We start from the raw sequence: 24507 nt of genomic DNA, 5'->3' as shown, positions 1-24507 counted from the left end.
AATTTCAGAGAACCGTGTAATTAAATCTTAATGTTCTGACATATGGGTAATTTTACTACGTAGCTGTAGACATTTCTCATCATAGAGTATCCCCAGCAATTGGTGTTCCACTTGCACAGACCATCTGATTCTTTTAGGAAGAATACAATTAGAGATGTTCTTAGAACTTTCTTCCTGTGTTGGGCATATCTTAGAAATCACCAGAAGTGATAAATGCATTGGAAAATGGTCGCTCTCTGGATGGCAAATTACTTCAAATCCATTTATGTATGGAATTAAATCAGGGGAGACTACAACGTAATCTATAACACTTCCTTCCCAACCAGCAAAAAAAGTTATTTTGCCGGGTCTGTCATTAGGAAGGTTGCCATTGAGAATATACAGGTTAAATTTCAAAATTATGCTGTAGAAGGCTTTCCCATATTCATTGATCACACTATCCTTTGATTCTCTTCGTGCATTTTATTTTATCCTGCATTGAGTTTCCTTCCCAAAGCTTCAAAGTCTGATGTGGGCTGAGGGAGCAGCATGCACAAGGAGATTGGGGCGAGGACCAAGGCACAGACCTGAATTGGGCTTCTTTCCTCTCAGAATCTCCTCAGAACTGCCTCCCAATCTCTTCAGAGAGATCCTCTCAGACCCTACAGTCAGCAGCTGCCATGATCCAAAGGTACTTTACTGCAGGCAACTCACGATTGCTCAGGGTTACACACTCACACAGCTCCCCATGCTGTCACCAGGACGAATGCCTGAAAAATGCATTGTGGGCTTCAAAATGAGAACTTTCCTTCATTGTGTCAGTGACCCACTGGAATGCTATAAAGGCCTGCTGTCCCTGGATTGGTCAGGCTGGAATGACCTTCACCCTCAATTGCATGGTGACTGCCATGACATGGGGATGTAAGAAGCTTTTTATACAGAGTCAAGCCCACTGGTCCATGATGAAGCCACCGTGGCTTTAACACGGACAATTACCTGAAATACTGCAACTGGAGATATCAAGCCTTAAACCTAGGCCAGGCAGGGGTTTACCTTCATCCCAAGTGTCCTACCACAGAGTTGCAGCTGACCTGAGATAAACAGCCCTGCTGCAATGGGAGGGCAAAACACATCATGTGTGTGATGACCTCCCATTGAAAGTCCTCCTGCCCATGAAAAGCCCCATCCAGTCAAGTGGAGTTGGGAAACCCAATCCTCCAGTGGCTGGCATTTTGTGCAGTAGCAGTCCTAATTGAGTTCAGATCTCAAACAATGACCCTTCTCTACTTCCTTCTCCTGGCACCAGGTCATTGGCATAACAGAACAGCAGACAGTACCTGATGGTTTCTTTCATTGAGGGTCCCAGGCCTACAGATGAGCAAGGGGCCTACCAAGCCAGAATTGGCATCTCTGGTGGGGTCCACGGCAGAAGAGTACATCCATGTCAAGCAAGGAGGGTCTGTGTCTGTGGGACCAACATGCTGCGGTACCACCCAGCAATACGTGAAGTTCCCCTGAGGCTTCACAACAGCTCCGTTCCTGGACAAACCTTTAAAATGCAACATCAGTTGTACATCAGTTGTCAAGTCTGCATTCATGGGAGCTTCAGAGAATCTCAGAGGGAGACAGTGTAAACAATGAAAAGTACTGCAGTGCAGCAGATAGTGTGATAGAATGAGAACCAGCAGATCCAGGTTCAAATTTGCTAGCTGATTTCTTTTGAACTCTATTCTGTTGTTCTGTTGTAGTTTTCATGGAAGCTGAGCATTTTTACTGCATTTTTGTGTAACTATAAACTGCTCTAAAGTAGATGTGTGCATGTAACAGTGTGCTCAGCTGTAAAAACTTACTGGATGTCCTTGACCAGTCACTGTCTCTCAATGTGTGTGGGATTTGAAGTAGATTTCTGACCAATTGTTGTGATAGAAGTAAAAAAGAATCACTATTTTGAAAAGGGTTCTGTGGGAAGCATTTACTGTTAGTTGCTGTATTCTAGCTGTTGAAGCTACATTATATCTAGGTCAGAAGTTGATTTGATACAACTGTCTGACAAGATTTTGTCAGGGTGGAAAATTTATCTCTGGATAGACAAGCCCTGGAAGAAAACTGGACTTGGCACAGAGTTTCACGCAGGTGTTGCTCATTAGTGCTGGAACTGTAAAAGTCAAAGATAAGGGAAGACTTTCTTGCATCATCTGTTAATTGAATAATTGGATGATGAAACTGTGTATGAAATGTGTATATATATGCGCTTTTTATACTGTATTTCAAAATTGTGTTTTTAACCTGTTGGATGTTTTTTGTGGTTTTAATTTTTGTGAACCGCCCAGAGAGCTTCGGCTATTGGGCGGTATAAAAATGTAATAAATAAATAAATAAATAAATAAAAATAAATGTGTGTGTGTGTGTGTGTGTGAGAGAGAGAGAGAGAGAGAGAGAGAGAGAGAGAGAAATGTTTTTCTTGATGGTCGTTGATGGTCGTGGTGTGTATGTCTCTCATTGTTAAAGGAAGATTTTGTATGGGAATGTAAAGATTATATGCTCAGTAAACTCTATTGCTGAAGAATCTACTTGTGTGAGTATTTCTTTTGAGGAAGGCACCCAGGAGCCGTGCAGGGAGCCAAACACTGGAACGCTGCCACTTAAGCTCTGCTAAATATGCGACAGGTTATGGCCCCAGAAGACAATTATCCTGTTGCTACTGCCTGAGAGGTTTGAAAGCCGTGTTGCCTTGTCCCTCGAATGCTGGAAGAGGAGGAAGCAGAGTCTGGAAGTCTGAGTGGTTCAGAGGGCTCAGAAGAGGCTCCAGGTCCAGTGTGCCCAGAGCTGTGGTTCCGGCCTGGCCAGCAAGGACAGCACAGCTAAATCTGGAAGGAAATGTTCCTGTGGAGAGTTTAAATGAATGAAACTACCTTACTTGGTCATTTAAGGTGGAAATGTTTCTGAGGAGAGAAGGTTGCTGGAATGTCGTAAGTGTCCCACGTCCTGGTGGCCAAACTGTGGAGGAGGCAGTGGCATGGGATGAGCAAGAGGAAAGGGCAAAAGCAAACATCGTTTTATGTCTGGAAGATAGCCAGCTTGTCCATGTCTCCAGAGAGGATTCGGCAAGAGAGTGCTGGGACAAGTTACGGCAGATCTATGTGAGAGAGACTGCCAGCTCCAGAATGAGCTTAACCAGACAGCTTTACCGGTCCAAGCTGTGTGAGGGGGGGAAATTGTCGAGGCATTTGCAGGCGTTACGAACTCTCTTTATACAGTTGCAAGAATTTGGCATGCCTTTTACTGAGGAGAACAAAGTTTATATAATCCTCAGCTCTTTGCCAGACAGCTGGAATGTGTTGACAACCAGCATGGAATGCATGAGGGTGGACGACCTTAACTTGAATTATGTGACCAGATGTCTTCTGCAAGAGGGACAGAGGCATGTGGAGCAGCAAGCAGAGACCAGCCGAGAAAGGAAAGCAGTCGACCGTGAATCGCACGGAAGGAATCCACCGCCAATCCAGCTAAGTGCTTTCCTACAGAAGGAGTGGAGCAAGCGCTGGTGGCAACCCGGAAGTGTTATCGGTGTGGCAAGGAGGGCCATATTCAGTGTTTTTGCAGAGTGAGGCTGCAGCCTGGCAGCGGCAAAAAGCGAGTGCAACCTGGAAGCCGGGAGGAGCCAGCACGCTACACGCAGTTTGTGTCTGCAATGGTGAGATGCAGTGGAGCTACTCGTGAGGAGGTCTGGCTAATCGATTCTGCGAGCAGCAGAACCATCTGTAACGACCCATGAGCGTTTGTCAACCTGGAAGCCACTTCAGTTGATTCAGTCATGTTGGCGGATGGGCAAAAGTCAGCCGTGGAAGCTGAAGGCGTGTGCTATGTATCCTGCCTGGGAATGGAGTTGCAATCTGTGCTATATGCCCCTACCCTTGAGTTTTGTTTCCTTTCTGTATCTAGTCTGACTAACACAGGATGTGTTGTGGTGTTTGAAGGAGACAGCTGTCGTGTGGAGAAGGAAGGACAACTCTGCGCTCAAGGACATTTAAAAATTGTTTGTTTTATATGAGCACAGGTAATGCATTGGTGACTCAAACAGGTAACTCCCCTGTCCATGACAACTGTGTCCATGTCTTGCGTAGACATCTGGGACATGCAAGTTTCAAAGTTCTGGAAAAAATGTCTTCTATGTGCAAGGGTGTGAAGGTCAATGAGTGTAAGAGGTTTCTGGATTGTGCTGTGTGTAAGCAATCCAAATCAAAAACAAAGCCTGTGAACAAAAAGAGTGACAGGGTGTCATGGGAATTGTTTGAGCTAGTGCATATTGATCTAATTGGACCTTTTGCTCCCACTCAAGGAGGAGCATGTTATATTCTGGTGATTCTGGATGACAAATCCAGATTCACTTGGTGCTACCTACTGAAGCAGAAATCCGAGGCTTTTAATGCATTTAGAAGCTGGGTGACTTGGGCTGAGAAATGGTTTCAGAAACCAGTTCTTCAAGTTCAAAGTGATCATGGTGGTGAATTTACAAGCAATGAATTCTTAAGGTGGTTCAGAAATACAGGTGTTACGCACAGGTTGATTGATCCACATGCTCCATGGCAAAATGGTGTGGTGGAACAGAGAAGAGGACGTTTGCAAAGTATAAAAGATGCTTTATTAATTGATGCTGGTGTGGGACAGGAATTCTGGGGTGAAGCATTCTTGTCAGCTAACTATTTATCCTACAGAACTTGGTCTAGTGTCCTAGACAATACTCCTTTTTGTGTATTGGGTAAACAACCTGATCTGTCTCATTTGCATACCTGGCTTATGTACATGTTCCAAAAAGCCAAAGGAGAAAAGGTGAACCCAAAGCTATTAAGCTGAGGTTTGTAGGGTACCAAGGAATGACAACGAAGTCTTGGCGTTTTTCCTTGGGGCATGGAAAAGTTATTGTGTTAAGGTCTGCTGACTTTGAAGAACACAACTGGGAAAAAGTACATGCAAACCCTGAAATTTTGTTACATTTTCCAGATAGCCCTCAGAGTGTAATTGAACCAGTCAGGCAAAATGAAGGGGAGGTGAGTACAGGGTTAATGCTCGTGAAACCCAATACCCCCATGGCTGAACATTTTTCTCCATCCTCATAGAGTGGAGAAAATGAGGAACAGAACAACAAAGCAGTTTTGATTCCTAGGAGGTTTGAATGTGCAAACAAAGGTGTACCCCCACAACCTATGGTGAGGAGGTACGTGTCTGCATGGTTAATTACGAGCCTCAATCCTATGAGGAAGTGTTACAGTTATCTAGCCAAGAGTGGTTTGAAGCGATGAAGGCAGAGCTGGAAAGCTTTCTCCAAAACGTGTTTGTTCTAACACAGCTGCCACAAGGGCAGAAAGCTGTGGCTTGTCGATGGGTATACAAGAGAAAAAAGCTTGTTTCTGGCAACACAAAATGCAAGGCGCGTTTTGTTGCCAAAGGTTTCAACCAAAGGAAGGGGGTGAATTATGATGAAACTTTTTCACCCACCTGTAAAGCTGATACACTTCGGCTGGTGTTAAGTGTTGTTGCGAAAAGTCAAATGCATGTACATCATTTTGACTTTGATACTGCATATCTAAATGCAGAGCTTGAGGGTGATTTATATGAAGCAGCCACCTGGTTTTGAGAAACAGCTGGATAAGGTTTGGTTACTGAAAAAGGCTGTATATGGTTTGAAACAAAGCACCAGATGCTGGAACAATTGTTTAAATGCCACATTGGTGAGTAAGATGGGATTCAAGCGAAGCATTGCAGACCCATGCTTGTACACAAGAGATACAGGTAAAGATTACAGAATTGTCTTAGCATTTGTAGATGATTTACTGGTGGCAAGTAGTTCCATAGGCCACATTAAAAAATTCACTGATCAACTGGAAAGTTTTTATAAGTTGAAATCTCTAGGTGAAGTCAACCATTACTTGGGTGTAGAAATAACTAAAACTGATGATGGAAGTTTGTCAGAAGCAAAAAATTGTAAACCTGCTAGATTTTTGTGGAATGCAAGACTGTAAGGGTGTACAGAGTCCTACGGCCACAGATTTTCGCCAAACCATAGGAGATGAGTGTTTCAAAGACCCTGAGTTATACCAATCAGTGATTGGAAGTTTGTTATACCTGAGTCAATGGTCAAGACCAGATATAGCATGTGCAGTGGGTATTCTAAGCCAACATGTGTCTAAGCCAACAACAACTGCTTGGCAAGGTGTGAAAAGGGTGTTGAGATATCTAAAGTCTACTGAGAATCTGTTTATGGTTAGAGTTCGCAGAAAACCAAACACTTGAGCGTTTTGTAGATAGCAATTGGGCAGGAAGCCTGGAAGACAGAAAATCTACCAGTGGTATGGTAATCAAGTTTGGGAACTCACTTATGAGTTGGAAGTCAAGGAAACAGACTTTTGTGGTGACTTCTTCATGTGAAGCTGAATTTGCTGCTTTATCAGAATTATGTGGTGAAGTGACCTGGTTTGTACAGTTGTTAAAGGATTTAACAATACCATTTTCTTCACCAGTGAAAGTCCATGAAGATTCATAAAGCTGTATTTCTTTGGCTCAATCTGATATGTTAAAATCCAAGACCAAACATGTTGCAATTAAATATTGTAATGTTAAAGAGCACATCAGTCGAGGTTTCATCATGTTGGTGTATTGTGAGTAGCAGATGTAGCAGATTTGTTCACAAAGCCATTGGTTATACAACATCATACAGAGTTGATTGGTAAACTAGATTTTGAGTTTTGCAACGCATGATGTATTTGCATCTATTGTATGATGTAGTTTTCTGTTGTTAAATTTTGAAGGGAGTCAGGGTGGAAAATTTATCTCCAGAAAGACAAGCCCTGGAAGAAAATTGGACTCGGCACAGAGTTACATGCAGGTGTTGCTCATTAGTGCTGGAACTGTAAAGGTCAAAGATAAGGGAAGAATTTCTCGCATCATCTGTTAATTGAATAATTGCATGATGAAACTGTGTATGAAATGTGTGTGTGTGTGTGTGTGTGGATATATATATATATATATATATATATATATATATGTACATATGAAATGTTTTTTCTTGCTGATCATTGATGGTCATGGTGTGTATGTCTCTCGTTGTTAAAGGAAGATTTTGTATGGGAATTATATGTTCAGTAAACTCTATTGCTGAAGAATCTACTTGTGTGAGTATTTCTTTTGAGGAAGGCACTCAGGAGCCGTGCAGATAGCCAAATGCTGGAACACTGCCACTTAAGCTCTGCTAATTACGTGACAGATTTTTGTTCCTGTGGTGAATTAGAAGTTGTTGCAATCTCAAACTTGAAACTCATGAATACATTATAATAAATCCTGGTCCCAGTCCCACCCACCCACCCACCCCACATATATATTTGTCTGAGAACAATGGAGATTTTGGTGTTGAAAAAAGATGCCCTTACAGATATATGCAAAACTTTGAGTTTGCCAGTTGAGAGCAAGTCTGTTGACAAATTGAAATGGTCTCTCATAGAGTTTTACTGGATTAGTGGGGCTAGTGAATCTGAGGTAATTCCTGTAAGACCCTACCTATGGAAATGTCTCCTCAGTATATTGAACTGGAGAAAGAAAGATTAAAACAACAGAGAGAAATTGAATTAGAGAGATTAAAACAACAAGAGAAAATGGGAGAAGCTGATAGGGAGTGGAGGAGAGCTGAAAACCAGCAAAAAGAGAAAGTCCATGAGGTAGAATTACAACGGCTTGCTTTAGAAAAGAAGAAAATGGAGAGAGAAGACCAAGGGAGGACTGAGGAAAGAGCCAGAACCACTAAGTTATCTGTGATGGTAAAAGAGAAGGGGACCATGTATGTTGCTCTGAGCTCCTTCAAGTAAGGCTGGGGGTAAAAACATAACAAATGATGTTATTATTTTATTTTACTTAGCTTCATGTCACTGAGAAAGCTCAGAAGCTTCCATATAGTCTCCTATACAAGTATTCACCAGGATGTAGCCCACTTAAGTCAAATACTTTAACATTCTCTTGTGTTGTTCTCAGATCTGTGATAACACTTTCAGAAATGTTCTATCCATCCATCTTCACTGGTTGGTACCTTCAGAGTTAGGCTGTCCTTTATTCCTTATTGAGTTCAACATCTACCCCAATCTCTCTTTCTCTCTGTTACTCTTCCACTGAAAGTAGTATGTAAGCTACTCACCCATTTTCCACATTTTCCCCAATTCAGGCTGCAGTATTACCCGAGAGTAAGTGGCATTAAAAACAGTAAGGCTTACTCCCAGGTAAACATCCATGGAATAGGCTGCATTTCCACATCCATGGAATTAAGCTGCCTTTTCCACTCTTCTATCCATGTGCAATGTTGTGTCCTTGGATGGCAGCTAGCAAGGAGCAGGTCTGGTCCTATCATTTGGCAGTTAAGCAGCTATCTCAAGTAACAGGTGCTGAGGGGCGGGGAAAGCAACGAGGCGCTGAAGGACTGAGCCCCAAGTGCCTTTGTCTCTTTCTGCCCTTAGGTCTGGTGGAGGAGGCTGAACCACCACAAGAGTGCAACTGCCAGCCCAGTTGGCTTTTGTACATGGAAAAAGGGAGAAGGCACCATCCTGCCCTTTGCTTCAGGCAGCAAAATGTCTTGGGCTGTCCTGAAAGGCTAATGCCAACTGTCAAAGTGCAAGAAGTAACCAAAACTTGTTTGCTTTTAGTCAGTCTAAGCAACCATTGATTTGAAGCAAACATTCCTACACCTTGAGACCTGTAATTTAGAGTGCATGTTCAGAGAAGCATCGGTCTGCACCTTGAATTATGCATTGTGTGAAGAATTACTTTCATCTGCTTATCCTGAACTTACTACTGGTCAATTTAATTTTGTAGCCCTGAGTTCTAGCATTATGAGAGGGACAGAAATAGTTCTCTATCCAGCTTTGCTCAATCGTCCATAATTTTATAAACCCTAGTCCTGTTTTTAAACTAAAAAGCCCCAAACACGATACCCTCTCCTAAGGAAGGCCCGCCAACTCCCTGATAATGTTGGCATTAGGACTGTGCACGGACCCCCCGATTTGGCTCAGAGGCCAATTCAGAGAACCCGACACAGCCCCGATTCACCTTGGGGTGCTTTGGGGGTTGCCTGCCTCACCTCGGTGCCGAAGCCAAGGCGAGATTTGGGCCCTCCAAGGCGACACAGCCTTTTCTGGGTACTGGCTGTGCAGCTGGCACCCAGAAAAACCTCTCTTTCCCTGCTCTCCCTGCTTACCTGCTGCCGCCGCCTCCTCGCTCTTGCCGCCATCACTGACGACGACGAGAAGAACCAGGCCATGATTTTAAGATATTGGGGGGCTCCACAGTTTGTGGCCATAGAGGTACTAACTAAACAGTTTAGTACCTCTATGGTCACCATAGTTTGTGGCCATAGAGGTACTAAACTTAAAATTACGTCCTGGTTCTTTTCAGATGTGGTTTTGTCGTCAATAATGGCAGCCGGCAGGAGTGAGGAAGAGGCGGTGGCAATGGCAGCAGGTAAGCATCCCAGTACCACCCCAAAGTGGCCCAAGGTGCTCCAAAGCTTCAGAGCCGATCAGCTTCAGCTTTGGGGCAGCTTGGGCTGAACAAGAACCACCTCGGAACTGAGGTGAGGCAGGCCGAATCAGCCCACTTTGGCTCCGATTCAGACATTCGTCCGAGGTGCTGCACAGCCCTAATCGGCATCCTTTTTTTGTGTACCTTTTGGGTGGTCTCATATTTATTTATTTAAGGCATTTATTTGCTGCCTTATAAACAAGTTCTCAGAGCAGCTTACAAAGAAATAAAAGAAAATTAAAACTACATACAACATACTTTTTTGAATTGGGATGAACAGAAGAATTGTACACAGTATTCCAAATATGGGTGCACCATCAATTCCTATAATGGCATTTTGTTACTTTCCTTTTATTTTCAATCCATTTTGTAATAACTGGAAATAACCTCTGGTTTCCCATCCTACATGCTTCTTTTGCCTGGATCTGCACAGCCCTGTTATCACAATTTGTATGTGATTTTATCACTGAACTGAGGTTGAAATGAAAACACATGAATAAGAACAAACCATCCTGGTACGGAGTTCCTTCCCACTCCTTCCCGTAAAACACACCATGCGGCTGAATACTGAATGGCCAGGAGGCTTTGTTTGCAAATGTAACCTGGATGGTATCTCCCACTTCGGCTTTGATCACTGGTCCTGCAGGAAGAAAGAGGGCAGGGTGGAGGTTGAGATCTAAAATCACTAGGAAAACTGTTTCTAGAGGGGTAGCAGCCAAGCTTGCCATTTTTGCTGCAATAGAATAAGAGCATAAGCAGATGGGGGGGGGGGGATCACATTTTCCTACCATCATTTTGCCTCCTGCTCCTGTACCACAATAAGGACAAACAGCTTCCTCTTTCTTCACACGAGGAAGAAAGAAGAAGCAAGGAACGGCCATGTGGCCCATTCAGAGGGCAGTTTTATCACACTGCTTCTCCTGCACACAGCAGGAAATGGTGGCACATTTCATTATAGTCAAAAGAATCGGATTATGCAGGTCTTTTTTTGTGATGGAAAAATTAGCTGAAGGAACGGGAAGTGTGCAGGAGGCAGATGGCACTGTGAAAAGGACCCACAAAAGTCTGTTAGTGGCCAGTAACGAGCGTGCAATAAAACACTAGTCTGATGATGCTCTAAGTCTGGTTTCAGACAACATAACCAATGGTGGTTTAAATAATTGATGGTTGGTTATTTAACTCACTATGGGTTATCGTGTTGTATTACGGAGCTTTTTAACCAATGATTGCTTATTTGGCCAAAATAACCAATGCAAATAACCAACGCTGAGCAGAGTTGCCATTTTATTTATTTATTATATTTTAATGCTGCCCATTAGCAAAGGCTCCCTGAGCAGTGCACAATTAAAACCATAAAATACAACAGTGTCAGATAAATTTAAAATATTAGAAGATAGAAAGGCGATATAAAATCAACTAAGTTAAAATCCAGGGAAAGCCTATGTAAAAAGGTGTGTTTTCAGGAGGCGTTTGAAAGATGTTATGTTTTCTGCCTCTTGAACTGTGCAAGGGAGGGTTTTCCAGAAGTTGGGTGCTGCTATTTGAACCAACAGTTGGTTACAGTTGGTGTTTTTTTTGTTTTTTTTATTTTTACTACAATAATAACGATAAAGAACAAAGAAAAAACCTACTTAATACAATAATCTAATAATGATAATAATAACAATAACAACAATAATGATAATAACCATAAAAATGATAATAATAAAAGGTGCAACCCACCCCCTGCGACCATTATTCTCCACTCCAAAATTGTAACACATCTTGTGATGGTTTACACCCTTTCCCTTTTCCTAATACAAATTTGACAAATGGTTTCCAAATCTCCTCAAAATCATTCCGCTTTAATATTCCTTTTTAAACTTTCATACACCCCGTTAGCCTATCATTAATAGCAATATCCCAGACTTCTTTATACCATTCTTCTATTTTATATTCTCTTTGTTCTTTCCATTTGCTAGCCATTATCAGTCTAGCTGCCGTTAGTAAATTAGTTATTAATTCTTTACTATTTTGCGTACATTGGACCCCTTCATATATTGATAACAATGCTATCTATGGGCCTATTTCTACCTTCCATCCCAATATTTCATTTATTTCTTTAAATACCATTTGCCAAAACTTCTGAATATTTTTATAATCCCACCACATATGAAAATACGTACCTATTTCCTGACACCCCCTCCAACAATTTACTGAATATTTCTTATCTATCTGGTGTAATCTTACTGGTGTTAAATACCACCTCCATACTAATTTGTAGTAATTTTCTTTTATTCTTGTCGACATACTCTTAAATATATGTTGACTCCATATCTTTCCCCACTCTTGACCACTTAACAGTCCTACCATATCATGGCCCCATATCATTTTAATATGTTCTTGTTGTTTTTCCATGCTCATTAGTATCTTATACACCGCACTCATTATACCCCTACCAACTAACTTTCCATTTTTGTTTTCTCTTTGTAAAATCAACCTTTCCATTTCTGTACACTCTCTACACTCTCTATTTTCCTCTTTCCACTTTTTTGTCCATTGTTCTAGTTGTGGTGCCTCCATTCAAGCATTTCACCTCTCTTACTAACTCTTTTATTTTTTCTTTGTCCATTTCCTTCATCCAATCTTTTAATTTATTTATTCCCTTTTCCCTTAAATCTTTCTCCAATTCTTTCTTCAAATTCTCTGGGAAATTCCCCACCATCACCACTGGTGTTAAGGGTGATATCTTTGGCATTAATTTTTCTTTATATTTGGCCCAAATCTCTATTATATTTTTCATCAGAGGGTTCTCTATTCCCCCCATTTCTTTTTTAATTATAAAAAAAATGTTCTCCAACCTATACTTCTCTTGCGTCTCCCATTCTAACCATTCCAAATCTTTATTTCCTATCATCTCCTCTATCACATATCTTAATTGATTTGCAATATAATACCACTTTATATTAGGGAGACCCAATCCTCCCACTTTTGGAGATTCATACCATATCTTCTTATTGATCGTTGCTTTCTTATCCCCATTACCATAATTATTAACTACCGTTTGCCAATATTTCACTTCTGCCTCCATCACTTTAATTGATAACATTCTAAACAAAAAATTAATCTTTGGTATTATCTCAATTTTTATAATTGCTATTCTTCCAAACCATGATAATCTTATTTTTCTAAGTTCCTCCATCTTTTACTTAATCTCCTGTTTCAGCCCTTCAAAAATTTTCTCTCCCAAATCCTTTAAATCCTCAGTTATATATACTCCCAGATATTTAACAGACCACCTCACTTTAATCTTTACATTTCTACTTATCCCCTCCTGTATCTGTTCCTTATTATAGTTGAATAACATCATTTCTGATTTAGGTCAATTAATCTGCAGCCCTGTCATTCCTCCAAACTCCTTCAGATGTTGTTTAACCCTTTCCATTCTCTCCAAAGGCTCCTCTATAGTTAATAAAGTTTCATCCGCAAACAAACTTATTTTGGTTTTCTCTCTACTTCCTATCCCTTTGATACTTTCATCTTTTCTAATTATTATTGCCAATGTTTCTATTACTAATGCAAATAAAATCAGAAAAAGTGGACATCCTTGCAGTGTACCTTGGCTTAGGAAAATTCGTTCTGTCAACCCATCATTTACCTGTACCCATGCATTTTTTATATATATAACTTGTTTATCATACCTTTAAATCTCCCACCAAATCCCAATCTTTCTATTATCATTTTTAGCGCTGGCCATTCCACGCAATCAAAGGCTTTAAAACTAAGGCTATCAACCCCGCTTTAAATTTATTTCTCCCAATTATGTCTATTGTATTAAGTACTCTTCCAATTAAATTAGAATCTGTCTTCCTGCTACAAACCCGTACTGGTCTCTTTTGATATAATTAGCTATAAACTTATTCATCCTTTTAGCCATAATTGCTGTCAATATTTTTGTGTCTTGATTCAATAACGAGATGGGCCGATACGACCCGAGATCTGTCGGGTCTTTCTCTGGTTTTCGTATTAACACTATCAATGATTGTTCCCACGATGGTGGGATCGCTTCCCCTTCTTGTACCCTATTATATAACACTAGTAACTTAGGTATCAACATTCTTTTAAATATTTTATAATATTCTGGTCCCAATCCATCTAATCCTGGTAACTTCCCCCTTTTTAGCCCATCAATAACCTCCTCTATTTCCTTGTCCGTCACTATTCGATCCATCTCCTTTCTTTCTTCATCCTGTAGCTTTATTTTCCAGTGTTCCTTTATATATTCCTCAATTTTTCCCTTGATTTACTCTCCAATGTATACAATTCCTGATAAAAATTTTGAAAAATTTCTAACTTTTCTTTCATCAAATTACAATTCTTCCCCGCTTTATCCTTAATTACTCCAATTAAGTTCCTATTCTTCTTTGATTGCACGGATCTGGCCAGCCATTTAGAACTTTTATTACTATGTTCAAAAAATTCTCTTTTTAAATATAGCAAGTTATTTTGTATTTCCTCAGTGTTCCTTTCCTCCCATTCCTTCCTCTTTGCCTGCAGTTGCACATATGAATGCTTATCTCTATTTTTAATATATTCCCCCTCCAATTTTTTAATCTCCTTCTCTAATTCCTTTGCTTTCTCTTCTTGTTGTCTCCTCATCCTACACGTCTCCCTAATACAAATCCCTCTAGCAACCGCTTTCATCGAATCCAGTAATATTGCTTGGGTACATTGTCCTGTGTCATTGATTGCCCAATATCCTCCATTTCTTTCTCAATTTTCTTGACAATTTCCCCCTATTACATTGTACAATGTACATCAATGTACATTGATGGTGCTATATAAATAATAATAATAATAATATTAAGTAATCTGTTATCTAATCTCCATCTTCTAGCATCCCTATAATCCTTCTGTATTTCGATATCTACATTAACTAAAGCATGAGCCGTAACTTTGATTATTCCTATTTCTGTATTTTTTAATTTTGACACTAAACTCTTTGATACAAAAATGTAATCTATTCTAGAATAATTATTGTGAGCTGAGGAAAAGTATGTGTACTATGATTCATGCCCTTTAATCCACCTCCACACATCTTGCATCTCATTTCTTTCCATAATTTTATATAACCCTTTAATATTTTTATGATTTTCTTGTGCTGTAGGCTTCAACTTATCTTTCTTTTTATCTAAAACCATATTAAAATCTCCAGCCATTATCTTTGATCCATTTTGCAGACCCCCCCCCCAATTTCTCTAAACACTTGTTTGTAAAACTCCACCTGATTCTCATTCGGGGCGTATATAGTCACCAATGTGTACTTTTCTCGGCCCACTTCTCCTTGAATTATTATAAATCTCCCCCTTGTATCCTTCTTTACTTGTAACACATTAAAACCACATTTCTTCGAGATTATCACCACTACACCCCTAGACTTTGACGATCCATATGCTTTTTCATACGTGGTTGCCCACCTCAATTTAAGTTTGTTAACTCCTTCTTTAACTTGATGCGTTTCTTGTAAAAATATAATATCCACTTTATCTCTGTTCAGTAAAGCTTCTATTCTGTCTTTTTAACACTGTTCCTAACCCTTTGATGTTTAACCTAGTAATTCTCATTCGATTCTCCATATAATTATTGTCTTTTCTTTCAAATGGTCCTCTAGTGAAAAAACAACAACACATATATACATACATTCCCCCCTCTTCTCCCACCCACCCCCACCCATCCCCACATTTAAGCCCTTCCCCCCTTTCTTCTCTGGAGGTGTCCAACCTCCCACATGGCAATTCTACCCTTGAGGGGGGGGACGACAACTCCTGGTATCTGGCAACCTCCAGTCTACACTCCTGGTCAGTCTTCTTCTCCCTTCTCACTTCTTTGCATTCCCTACAGCAATACCTCTAACTGCTCCTTCTTCTGTTTCAGATTCCACCTCCTTGTTTTCCATCTCTTTGTCGCCTTGGATCAGCCCCAACTCCCGCAACAATGCGCATATTTGCGAAGCTGATGTTATTCTATGATGGCGTCCCTCATATACAAACTTAAAAAATACTGGGTACCCCCAGCTGTAGCCTATTCCAGCTCTCTTCAAAACCACAGTGCATGGTTTCACACTCCTCCTCCAACTAATGGTTTCCAGACAGAAATCATTGAAAACTTGAATTGGATTTGATTGGAACATCAGCATCCCGGGAACCAGCCTTACTGCTTTCATCAGTTGATCTTTTTTGAAAGAGCTTGCAAATCTTATGATAATGTCTCTTGGGTAAATACTCCTTCTGGGGCCCATTTTGTAGACATGTTCCAGATCAGCTTCTTCCCATCCCAGCTCTTTGGTCACAGTCCCCAACCATTCCAGGATCATGCCTCTCAGAACTTTAGGGTTCTCACCTGAAACCTCAGGGACCCATCTGATGCGAAGATTCCAATGGCAGTCCCGATCCTGTAAAAAAATTATTCTTTGCTCTCATTGTTCAAATCTGACCTCGTGTTCTTCCAGCTTCTGGTCTTGAATCAAAGACTTTCTTTGCATTTCTGCCACTTTTGTCTGCAAAACTTGTGTGTCTTCCTTAACCTCTTCAATAGCTTCTCTCATCTTCTCTTCCACTCTTTGCAGCAGTTTTTCCCTAGCTGCTTCTTCTTCCTTATGGAATGTTTGTAGCTCATACCTTATCAGCTCTCTGACACTCCCCAGCATCTGTTCTGGAGTCATATCTGGCTTCTTAACAGGAGCTGCCTTGACTCCTTTATTCCACTTCCGCTTCCGTGTCACTCTTATCTTGCTCCTTATCTCTGATCCTTTCTAAACGTGCCAAATTCCTATCTGAGGGATGTCTACCCCAGCACGGCAGCTCAAGTTGTTTATGTACTTTCCGATCTTTAGAGGAAGATTTAGGGTCTCCAGACATCAGCTTTCGGCCACACACCAAACGCCAAATACCAGTTTCAGACCAGTAACAAAACTGATTTATTCTCCCCTTATCTCCCTCTTAAAACTCCAGCTCCTTTCGCTTTCAGTGCCAGAGGCTTTCGCTTCAGTCTGTCAAAATTTACTCACTCTTAATTGCTCTCAGAAGTGAGATATTTTCTTATAAACGCTTCAACGACCGGGAGCTCAGGACTCCAGATGTTACTCAGCCACGGGAAGTTGCATCCATTACAGTTGGTTATTTCCTCAGCCACCATTGGTTATTTCATCAGCCACAGAGTCACAAGACAAGAGCGGTCAAAGTGGTGGCTGGCACCAGCTGGCAGAATATTGATTGATTGATTGATTTTTGCCAGCCGTGGCTGATGGGATACTAGCAGGAGGACTGAGGGTGGGGTGGGAGTCAACTCAGCGTGGATAAATAGTCAACTCAACATTGATCCTAATCCACACCATGGTTGATTATTGTTGTGTGGGGAGTACCCCTTGAAAACTGCCCAGAGAGCTTTGGCTATTGGGCGGTATAGAAATGCAATAAAATAAATAAATAAATAGATAAACAACTGTTGAATTGCTCATTACCCCACAGTTGACTAGCATGTTGTCTGAACACAGCCTAAGAGTCTTGTGGCAACTTAAAGAGTAAGGGGGCAATCCTATGAATGTTTTGATGGGAAAAAGTCCTATAACTCCCAGCATTCCCCAGCCAGCATGGGAGTTATAGAACTTTCTTCTGCCTAAACATCCATAGGATTGTGCCTTAACACATTTATTATGGCAAACATTTTTGTGTCCATTTCATCTGATCTGAACTGGACTCTAGTCCAGGAAAGCTCATGACACACACACACACACACACACATACATACATACATACATATATATATATATATATATATATATATATATATCAGTCTTAAGGTGCCACAAGTGTTGTTATTTTAAAGAAAAACATTTCAACTAAAGACCACTTGGTAATATCCAGAATAAATTGCTAACTACAACCATAAAAGATTTGAGCTGCTTAGCGCTTATCCAAATCTTTGTTGAGTTGTTTTACAAGAAATGGAATGAAAGATGGGGTTATGCAATAGAAGGTTATTTATTTTAAAAGGAAACACAGACTAATAAAATTTTATTCAAATTGCTGCAGGCTTGAACATCAGCCTCCCTTTTCGCTCACCTCCCCAGAATGAAAGCTGATTCTCTTCGGTATGATCTCACACGGCAGAGGAATTGGCAAGCGTGAGACTGGGACTCTGAGATCTTGAAGGGATGCAGTGCTGGCACTTTTTTATTAGCTGGGGCACTGATGCACCTGCTGCCCCTCTGAGAATTCCCTGGTTTCTCTGAACTCGGCTGAAATTCTCACAGCACCTTGGCACGGTGGGTGTGGGGTAGTATCTTTTCTACGGAGCTGATCTGTGATAAATTTTGTAGTAATATACAATTGCAGCACCAACCTATCTGGTAGACTTTAGTAGAGCCAAAAATGCCTGTCCCTCCCTCTTTTGTGGGCATGGAAATGGGAGTGAGTGGAGTTTGGGCAAATTTTGTACAGGGCAGGGTGGAGAGCTTAATGGAAAAGCAGTGGTAGTAGAGACTTTCCCCTTCCTTTTATATATAACTTCGCTTTGTTCATTGTTGGGCAGAAAACATTGCTGCCACAGATAAGCCCTCCCCCTTCTATATTTTTTGTGATATTTCTCCTGTCTCTTAAAATGTCTTGCTTTTTCAACCCTACTGCGAAAATATATCTGTGGAACTTTCAGCCTAGTTCTAATGTGGGCAGGAAAAGCACTGTTGAAGCTTTGAAGGTCACCTGTGCTGTTAATTTTAAAGTTTCCTGTTTGTAATTCCTGTCTTTTCCATGGCTTGATGAATTGCTCCTTCATTTCCCCCTCTTTCTTGATTGTTCCCAGGTGGTTCCTGCAGGGTGGGGTGTTCACATTTATTACTGATTTACTCTTGAAGCTTAATCAGTTGTCCATTATTTTAAAGCCTGATTTTGATAGTTTACTGCTTGCTTTTATGTTGTTTTAACCTCAATAAGGTTGTTTGAGCTCTCTCTGTGTTATATGATGATGGATGACATTATGCTTACTCTCTATTTTTGTTCTATTGGATTTTAGCGTTGTGTTGCATCTGATTGGCTACATATTTTTAAATTGTTTTAAACTGATTGATTGTATATTGCTTGGAGAAGTAACAAATATAATAAATAAATAAATAAATAAGCCATCCCTGCTGGTGCAGAAATTCAATTTTGCCATATTACCAAGTATCCCAAGATGTTTCTCTTCTTCCATCTGCTCTTTCTCCACCCGAAAAGTTCCATCCGTATATTCAATATATTTGGCTTTCCAGTATGTCCCCCCAATCCAAACGGAACTCTGCTTAAAATACTGCTCTGCGAAACTAAGCACAAACATGCACAGGTTTCTTGGATAGCTTTTTGCAACAGATACCTTTTTTGCAACATGTACATTTTACAACATTTTTTTTTTAACAAAGGGTTGCACTGTTGTTTTTGCAAATCCAGCCTTGTCAGGGACCACAGTATTTTCTCATCCTTAACTATGTAAAAGACCTTGACAAGCCAACAGGACTTTTGTGTAGAAGCTTGTTGACTTTTTTCAGTGAAGGTACGTACCTCACATTTCAATATAAAACCTATAAAAGGAAACCCAAAACAACCCTAGAGCTAGTTGAACAAGCAAGTCAAGATTCAGTATTTGAAACACAAAATGTTAATATTCACCAATAAAGAAAATTCTGACCTGACAATTGGATACCTGGACAGAAGCCAGCCCGACCACCTTGTTAGAGCTTGCAGGCGGGCGACACAGGGAAGATTGAGCTAACTTTTTGGGGAGATGAACAGAGTTATCGCACAGTATAAAAAGGCTGATTGTGCAGCTGGCCAGGGAAGGACATAAATGCCTGCAAAAGACCCTTGGGATGAAGAGCTGTCATCCAGCAGGAGAGCACATGCTTTGGATGCAAAAGGTCCCAGGTTTAATCCCTGTTAATTCCAAGTAGGACAGGGAAAGATTCTCGATCATCCCATAGAATCATAGAATAGCAGAGTTGGAAGGGGCCTATAAGGCCATCGAGTCCAACCCCCTGCTCAATGCAGGAATCCACCCTAAAGCATCCCTGACAGATGGTTGTCCAGCTGCCTCTTGAAGGCCTCTAGTGTGGGAGAATCCACAACCTCACCAGGCAACTGATTCCATTGTCGTACGGCTCTAACAGTCAGGAAGTTTTTCCTGATGTCCAGCTGGAATCTGGCTTCCTTTAACTTGAGCCCGTTATTCCGTGTCCTGCACTCTGGGGTGATCGAGAAGAGATCCTGGCCCTCCTCTGTGGGACAACCTTTTAAGTATTTGAAGAGTGCTATCATGTCTCCCCTCAATCTTCTCTTCTCCAGGCTAAACATGCCCAGTTGTTTCAGTCTCTCTTCATAGGGCTTTGTTTCCAGACCCCTGATCATCCTGGTTGCCCTCCTCTGAACACACTCCAGCTTGTCTGCATTCTTCTTGAATTGTGGAGCCCAGAACTGGATGCAATACTCTAGATGAGGCCTAACCAGGGCTGAATAGAGGGGAACCAGTACCTCACATGATTTGGAATCAGAGTCAGGACACAGTCAGGACACAGAATAACGGGCTCACGTTACAGGAAGCCAGATTCCGGCTGGAAACCAGGAAAAACTTCCTGACTGTCAGAACAGTACAACAATGGAACCAATTCCCTAGGGAGGTCATGGGGTCTCCCACCCTAGAGGCATTCGCGAGGCAGCTGGACAGCCATCTATCAGGTATGCTTGAAGGTGGATTCCTGCACTGAGCGGGGGTTGGACTCAGTGGCATTATAGGCCCCTTCCAACTCTACTATTCTATGATTCTATGTTGTCTGCAAAGGTGAACAGGTCCAAGCACGGATTCCTGAAGTGACCCCCTCACCAGCTTGAATGCCTGGGGATGAAGGCCCCAATTGGTTGGATCAAGTCCCAGATGGCTTAGTCAGTCCATTACCATGTTAGAATGTCCTTTATGTGCACAACGTAGAAAGACAGGGGATGACCTACTGCCCAAACTATTAGGAGGGGAATCTCCTCTGTGCACAGAGCACCTACCCATGATCCCCATTGGAGATTTACCTAAGTTGTCACTGCTGTGCAGTCTGATTGGGTCAGAACCTGATGACCATTAACTAGGTGTTCCACTACTAGAAGAACGAGGCGGATGGATCAAAGCTCTAAGAGGTTCATGTGTAGGCCCCTCTCCTGTCGGTTTCATAGCTGTGCAATTGAAGAGGATGCTGGTCTATTGGACGAACAGCGGGCCAGTCAGAACCTTTCTCTGCCTGTCTCTCCTGAGGCAGAAGTTGAGAGGGAGGCAGTTCAACCACCCATCCCTCGCAAAAGGAGACGTAAGAAAAGGGCAGAACAGACTCAGGCAGTCAGACGAAGTATGTGCCTGCAGAATTGGCAGGGAAAAGACACTGAGCTTAAATAAGGGGCTGGGTCAAAGGGTGAAGGAATGAGACATAGCTGGGTTCTGGATGGGGTCATACTGTCAGGGCTAGAAAAGGAAGAAGCTGAATGCAGGCTTGGCCTGGCGAACACCTTTTGCTCCTCCGGTAGCCACTGTGTTTCCTCGCCTTGCCTCCTGACCGTGACTTTGGATTCTTGACCCGGACCAGCTTGATTTACTCTGCTTGAAAGCTTGACCCTTGCATTCTGGACGACTGACTCGGCTTCTGACTTGGACTGGACTTTGACTCCCACTTGCTCTTGGCTCTGTGACACTGGCATCCCCTGCTTGGCTTTTTGACCTGGACCAGTAGGCTTGCACTTCAGAACCTGTGGCCCAGGTTGTTGGAGGGAACTTCAGAATTCCACTTTTAAAGGACTGGGTTTCTTTCCACTTGAATCTGCAACAGCGGCAGGTTCTCCTGCATTCTCGGCCATAGATTTATGGCTAGGTAATTGGCAATAAAACACCAAAGCAATAAAACACTTAAGAGAACGCGTCGACTCCTGGCTTTTCTTTAAAACATAGCCTCTGTGTAGGAGGGAGCAGAAAATGGCACCCCACCCCTCCAGGCAAGCACTGGTCATTACTACTGTACTGTGTCTTATTGTGAGAGGGCACCCCTTTCCTTTGGGGTAGATTCAAGACCCACTAGTCCAGGGAAGTAAGGAACTTCCCTAGTGAGGCTGATCTGCATTTGGACTGAATTTGTGATCTCCTCCAGTCAAGGAGCCAGGAAGGACAGTACTAGCATTGCCCATGGAATGATCCCAAGGCAGGAGACCAGCATGGCCAACAGTGGGGAGAGGGTAAACAGAGGGGGGGAGCATGTCTGTTCTCCGTGGGGAGCCAGACATATGGAAAACACTGTCATGATCAGGATCGCCCCAAGGTGTTGCAGTGTGGCTCTTTTTCTGGTTTATGATGAAGCCCATCAAGGAAAGGTGAATGGCTGTTAGGCTGACTGCCCAAACAGGCTGCTGGAAGGAGGTGGCCACCCCCAGCAGTTGTCCAGATAGGGCTCTGTGAAAGGGCTAGGGAGCTCTCAGCATTTGCAAACAACAACTATGACAGCAACCTATAATGCCCAGGATAAGGCTATTAATGGCTACTAGTCATGACAGCTATATATTACCTCCAGTACTGAAGGCAGATTGCCTCACATGGCAGGAGTTGCTGGGGACCACAACTAGGGGAGTGCTATTGCACTCACGTCTGTATTGTGGGCTACCCATAAGGTACCTGGCTGGACTCCATGGAAACAGAATAATGGACCAGATAGGCCCTTGGTCTGATCCAACACAGTTCTTATGTTCTTATATAAAGCTATTACAGTTAAACAAGTTTCAAACTAATTCTTTATTACATTTATATCCTGCCTCTTTTCCCTCGAAGGAACCCAAAGTGGTGTACATAATCCTCCTCTTCATTTTATCCTTACAACAACCCTGTGAGGTAGATTGGGCTGAAAGTCTGTGACTGGCCCAAAGTCAGCCAGTGAGCTTCCATGGCTGAGTGGGAACTAGAACTCGGATCTCCCAACACCCAGCCCAACACCCTAGCCACTACACCACACTGGCCCTCAAACTAGGCAAGGTTTAGAACAGGTTGCACCAGGCAATTCACAGGTTTAACCACTCGATTCAAACTTCAAATCTTCTGAGATGAACTCCTTTCAGCACTGTAAGTGCATTCCCAATGGAAGTGTGCTAGCTTTGGAAATCCACTTAGCAGATTAAAAAAAAAGCCGCCTTACCTGTTTTGCTCCTGCAGGCTTTTCCCAGTGCTCTGGTCTAGTCCCGAAGGTCCATAATTCCACTGGACTTCTTTGGCTGCTATGTAATATTGCCGAAGTTTCCCTTGCAGGGCAAGCTCTGGGTTTTGATAGGAGCAGTTCTTCACTGTGTAGAGAGCCTCCATCCCCGCTGTAGAAAGCACAGAAGAGGAAATAAAAGATAAATCAGCTGGGGAAACAACACAGCACTAGTTGTTTCCACAACCGGGATTACCCTAATTACCCATCTTGTGTCGCAGGGGTTGCCATGTTGTCTAAAATCGATCCATGATAGTGGTAACTGTTCACCCATCCTACAACCCTTTCTGCAAATCATGGGTTGTAGGGTGGGATAGCCACTACTATCACTTGGATGACACATCAACCCACAGCATGGGTAATAAGGGTAATCTGGGTTTTGTATGAGTTTCAGCCCAGGGGTGGGGGATACAATCAACTCTGGTTTGTTTCCTCCGTTGATTGGCTGAGCCCAGCCAAATTTGCAAGCTTGTCAATGAGGTAGAAAAAAGAAGCAGCTTTACAAAGTGGATTGGAGTAAGGGTAGGTTGTTGTTTTTTGTTTGTTTGTTTGTTTTTTGCTTGTTTTTGGTCAGTTTAAAAGGCTTCCTAGGTGTAAATGGTCTTCCATTCCTTTGAGTATATGAAGGTGAGTGGGGGATGGCAGGATACAAGGGGAAACAGAGATGGAAACATTCTCCATGGGGGGGGGGGGATCCTGCATCTTCCCACCTTTTTCTTTTCTTTTTTTTAACAATGGGGGTCCAGTTTTTATTGGGAGCCCCCACATGGGAAAGGATGGCTTAATCCTCTCACTAACTGTGATTTGCCTCTCAATTTCTCTGCCATTGGAGTTCCTGGCGCTGCATTTGAAGTCTCCTCCTCCGTACACTGCGAGTTGAGATGGCCACTTCCTACCTCGCTTTGCTCCCTCACCCCAGACACCCACCCCGTTTTTTCTTTTCTTTTTAAAGTTGCAAAAATTAAGACTGCAGTCTGAGGGGCTCTAATTTGGAAATGCATTCCATTGAACTCAATGGGGTTTATTTACTGAGTAAGCATGCAAAAGAATTGACTGCAGTCTTACGTAATGTTCTACTTTGGCATTCAGTAACAAGAGAAGCAAATCCCAATCCCTATTGTCCGAGGGAGAGTTGTCCCCACTTCAAACAACCAATAAACTGTAGGAGGAGGTACAAAGAAGATCTTGGGGGCGGGGATAACAACATGTGTGAGTGAACTTCAACGGATCTCCCCAATGCGCTACAGCAGAGGTGTAAGTTTACAAGTTTTCATATGCTATATAAGCACTATATAAGCGAAATGAGATAATTCGAGGGTAAACCAGAACAAAAGTGTACGTGGGATGAGGCTTTCAATTTCTTTTCTTATAACGCCTAACATGGAGTTTGCCTTCTTTACAGTGAACGTACACTGGGTTGACATTTTCATTGAGCTCATTCACCACAATCACAAGATCTTTTCCTTGTTCAGTCACCGCCAGCTCAGATCCCATCAGGTTATAATTGAAGTTTTTTTGGGGGGTTTGCCCCAACGTGCATCACCTTACACTTGCTTACATTGAACTGCATCTGCCATTTGGATGCCCACTCTCTCAGCTTGGAGAAATCCCTTTGGAGCTCTTCACAATCCCTTTGTGTGTTAACAACTTTAAATAATTTGGTGTCATCAGCAAACTTGGCCACTTCACTGCTCACTCCTAAT

The 24507-nt window shown here is 42.1% G+C and overlaps 1 protein-coding gene across 1 annotated transcript in view; it reads right to left on the bottom strand.

Moving 5' to 3' along the window:
• The window catches only part of HEPH (hephaestin), an 82429-nt gene that overhangs the window by 43234 nt on the left and 14688 nt on the right, over positions 1 to 24507 (bottom strand). Inside the window, exons 6-9 of the mRNA XM_063142119.1 lie at positions 22748 to 22916; positions 18729 to 18868; positions 10043 to 10174; positions 1317 to 1528 (exon numbers count right to left, since the gene is read on the bottom strand). Coding sequence (XP_062998189.1) covers positions 1317 to 1528; positions 10043 to 10174; positions 18729 to 18868; positions 22748 to 22916 — 653 coding nt within the window. The remainder of the gene's footprint in view (positions 1 to 1316; positions 1529 to 10042; positions 10175 to 18728; positions 18869 to 22747; positions 22917 to 24507) is intronic.

This window comes from Elgaria multicarinata, chromosome 15, assembly GCF_023053635.1.
Source record: "Elgaria multicarinata webbii isolate HBS135686 ecotype San Diego chromosome 15, rElgMul1.1.pri, whole genome shotgun sequence".
NCBI lineage: Eukaryota > Metazoa > Chordata > Lepidosauria > Squamata > Anguidae > Elgaria > Elgaria multicarinata.
This window is presented reverse-complemented; position numbering and strand designations above follow the sequence as displayed.